Source organism: Atta cephalotes, assembly GCF_000143395.1.
Source record: "Atta cephalotes unplaced genomic scaffold scaffold00005, whole genome shotgun sequence".
Taxonomy (NCBI): domain Eukaryota; kingdom Metazoa; phylum Arthropoda; class Insecta; order Hymenoptera; family Formicidae; genus Atta; species Atta cephalotes.
In genome coordinates this window covers 1,602,372-1,605,331 of record NW_012130069.1, presented here as the reverse complement: position 1 = coordinate 1,605,331, position 2,960 = coordinate 1,602,372, and the positions used below count along the sequence as shown (strand labels likewise).

The following is a 2,960-nucleotide window of genomic DNA, read 5'->3' as shown; positions in this document are numbered from 1 at the left end:
ATTTCGTATTTCTCTCGACGAGTGTTCTCTCACTTCCTCATTGCGATGCGCGAAATCTTGATTTCCGCCGTCAAGACCAAGTCAAGTCGATAGCCGCGAAGAGGGAGGATCGATTAATCTCATCACATCTCAGCGCATCGAATCTCGGATTGGTTTTTGTTGGTTTCTGACGTATGCCGTATCGGACGCGGAGTTGCTCTCCTCCTTCCCCGAACGGCCCAAACCCTGCCACGTAACACGTTGCTGCTGGAATCGCGCCGCTCTGAAAAATTGCTTTCCGTTCGAAGGCGCATCTGGCAGGAGCGCGGAGGAACGATTACGACCGTTTATTCTCCCCCACAAGTCCACAACCGTGAGCGAACCGGCCGAATCAATCCCATCCCTGATGATATTCCCAAGTCCCGACTAGCGACTACAACATCGTGATTCTCTAGTGATCTGAACTGCTTTGATGGAATGCCACCTTGTCTGTATTGTTCTTTCAGTGCCACCTAAAATCACGCCTTTCAGTTTTGCTCGCGATTTAAACGTAGGGGACCGTACTAGCGTACAGTGCGTAGTCGTGACCGGCGACCTACCACTGACATTCACGTGGCTCAAAGATAACGTCCCGATAGAGACGGTCAGGACGTTGCCGTCGTCGCAGGATGCGGGCAGCCGCGGTCGGTCGCCGGCCGGTCCTGGGATGGACGCGATCGACGCGATGATTAACGGGGGCCCCAAGCTAAGGGGCCCTGCCACCATGACCGCCTCCGGCCCCGGGCTTGACGAAGCGTCCTCCTCGTCCCAGAGAAAGAGCATTACCATCGGGATACATGACGCTTTTACCAGCGCCCTGAGCATTAGCACGATCGCACCCGCGCACAATGGCACGTACACCTGTCGCGTGACCAATGGCGCTGCAACCGTCGCTCACTCTGCACTCCTTCACGTCAACGGTAAACGCACACCGTTGGTGTAATAGACTGACCGACGACCGTGTTCCGGAATCGGTACTTGGCACGGTTACGGCGATCATTTGGGTCTTTTTCTCTTGTTTTCTTCTCTCTCTCTCTCTCTCTCTCTCTCTCTCTCTTTATCTTTTTTTCTTTCTTTCTTTCTTTCTTTCCTCTTTTCATCACGATCGAGAGACGCGTGCCCGCAACTCTCAACGCCAAATACACCGGCATCGTATTTCGGAACACGGAACACCCGGTCGGCGCTCATCGGGATGCCAACGACGACGTCGGGGGACGTGGAAGACTCGGATGAATTCGCGCCACGTCTTGCGGAATAAGATCGCGTCGGCGACGTGCGAGAGCGGATTATCATTGAGATTCGCGAGCTGAGGCTCGATCGTGATGGGACCGGACTGGCAATTTTCCAGTTCGTTGGCTGGTATAACGGCGATGGAAAGTAACTGATTGATCGGCACGTAGGGAAACACCAGTGCCGCCGGCCATCGTTTGTGCTCTCCTCGACGCGACGGCTCTGCTGGGCTCTGCTGGGCTCTGCACCGCGACGATCGATCAATCAGCGCGTCCGACCTCGCGCGATGCGTACCGTAATCAATTTTGTTTTACTTCAAGAATAAAAAGAGCAACGTCTAAATCGCTATTGGTTTCTGGGGCGTAATTCTGCGAAAGAGAATTACGCCCTTCGCGCGAGGCGTGTCGTGATTCGTTACATCGCCATCGTCGCGAGAGAGAAGCCTCATCGTTGTTCGCCGACTGTTTGAGCGCCGACTGCATTCCGGCTCGTCCACAATGATTTTCGATCATTGAGATTTAAGATCATTCGACGTGACCGTGTGTGTGTTTCTGCTACACGCAATCCAAACTGCACGCGTATCCAACTCGCCGGATCGGTATTTTCGAAGAGGACTTGGAAGGAGAAAAAAGAAAAGAATAAAGCACTGCCGCGAAAAAAACTATAATATCCGATTCGGCGTGTTGCCAGCTTTTTCTCAGATTACTTTCGATTTTGAATCGTTCTCTCTTTCTTTCATTCTTTCTCGTCCTGCACGCGGTTCTCTTTGCACGCCCATCTGCACGCTTTGATCGAGTTTTCCTGCAACCACTATCGATACCTATATGTGTATTATACGTACTGTATATAATCTTGGCAATGTCTTTAGCTCTCCCTTTCCTACGTATTAGCGTTATGCGAGCGGCCCAAAGTACTTGTCCAACTCACATTCGTTTTTCTCAATGTCATGAATTTTTTATTAGAAATCAAGTATCGACAATAAAAGCTTTGGAAATATATTTTAATATAATAAAGAAACGCGTTTTTTATGTAAATACTGGGCAATTAAATACTTATTGTTTATTTTAAGTGTTACATCAATGTTTTTAATACTTAAAATAAGTAATTAATCTTAATCGGTATTTTGAATTCAGATATTTTCTTCAACTAAGTTGTGAAAAATTGTTTACAACAAATATTTTTCACAACATTACACATACATACATTCATTGTGTCTTGAATTTTGACTTTTAAAAAGTTTTTTGATTAATTTTAAGCACAAAGATATATTAATTTAAAGTACATTGGACTCGCGAATAGTTAAGAAAATTTCGGAGCAAATACCGACTATGGTTAATCACCTTCCAGTATTAAATTTCTATAAGGGAAAACGAATGCGAAATTATATAAACACATTATTGAAAACTAGGGCATTTTTGACGTTTCGTTGCTTGTATATTCCTATTTATTATAGTATCTATTTACAATTAAACATCCCGACTGCGACATCGAGAGATCGTACAGAATATGGAAACCGCATGCAAGAAACGAGATTTTTCTTTAACGAAGTCGAGATCTCGATGTCGCAGCGAGACCGTAAAATTCTCGTACTGGTTTTCCTATTCGCACAGGTGTATGCATCGTCCAGCATTGGTATTCAAGAGACACGAGTAATGTTTTGACTGAATATATTACATTTGTCCATTTCTCCTAGTACTCCACACGTATATATT

The 2,960-nt window shown here is 46.2% G+C and overlaps 1 protein-coding gene across 1 annotated transcript in view; it reads left to right on the top strand.

Annotated features, from left to right (window-relative positions):
• LOC105626264 (Down syndrome cell adhesion molecule-like protein Dscam2) overlaps positions 1 to 2,960 on the top strand; it is a 100,587-nt gene that overhangs the window by 69,019 nt on the left and 28,608 nt on the right. Inside the window, exon 11 of the mRNA XM_012207569.1 lies at positions 486 to 938. Within this exon, the coding sequence (XP_012062959.1) occupies positions 486 to 938 (453 nt within the window). The remainder of the gene's footprint in view (positions 1 to 485; positions 939 to 2,960) is intronic.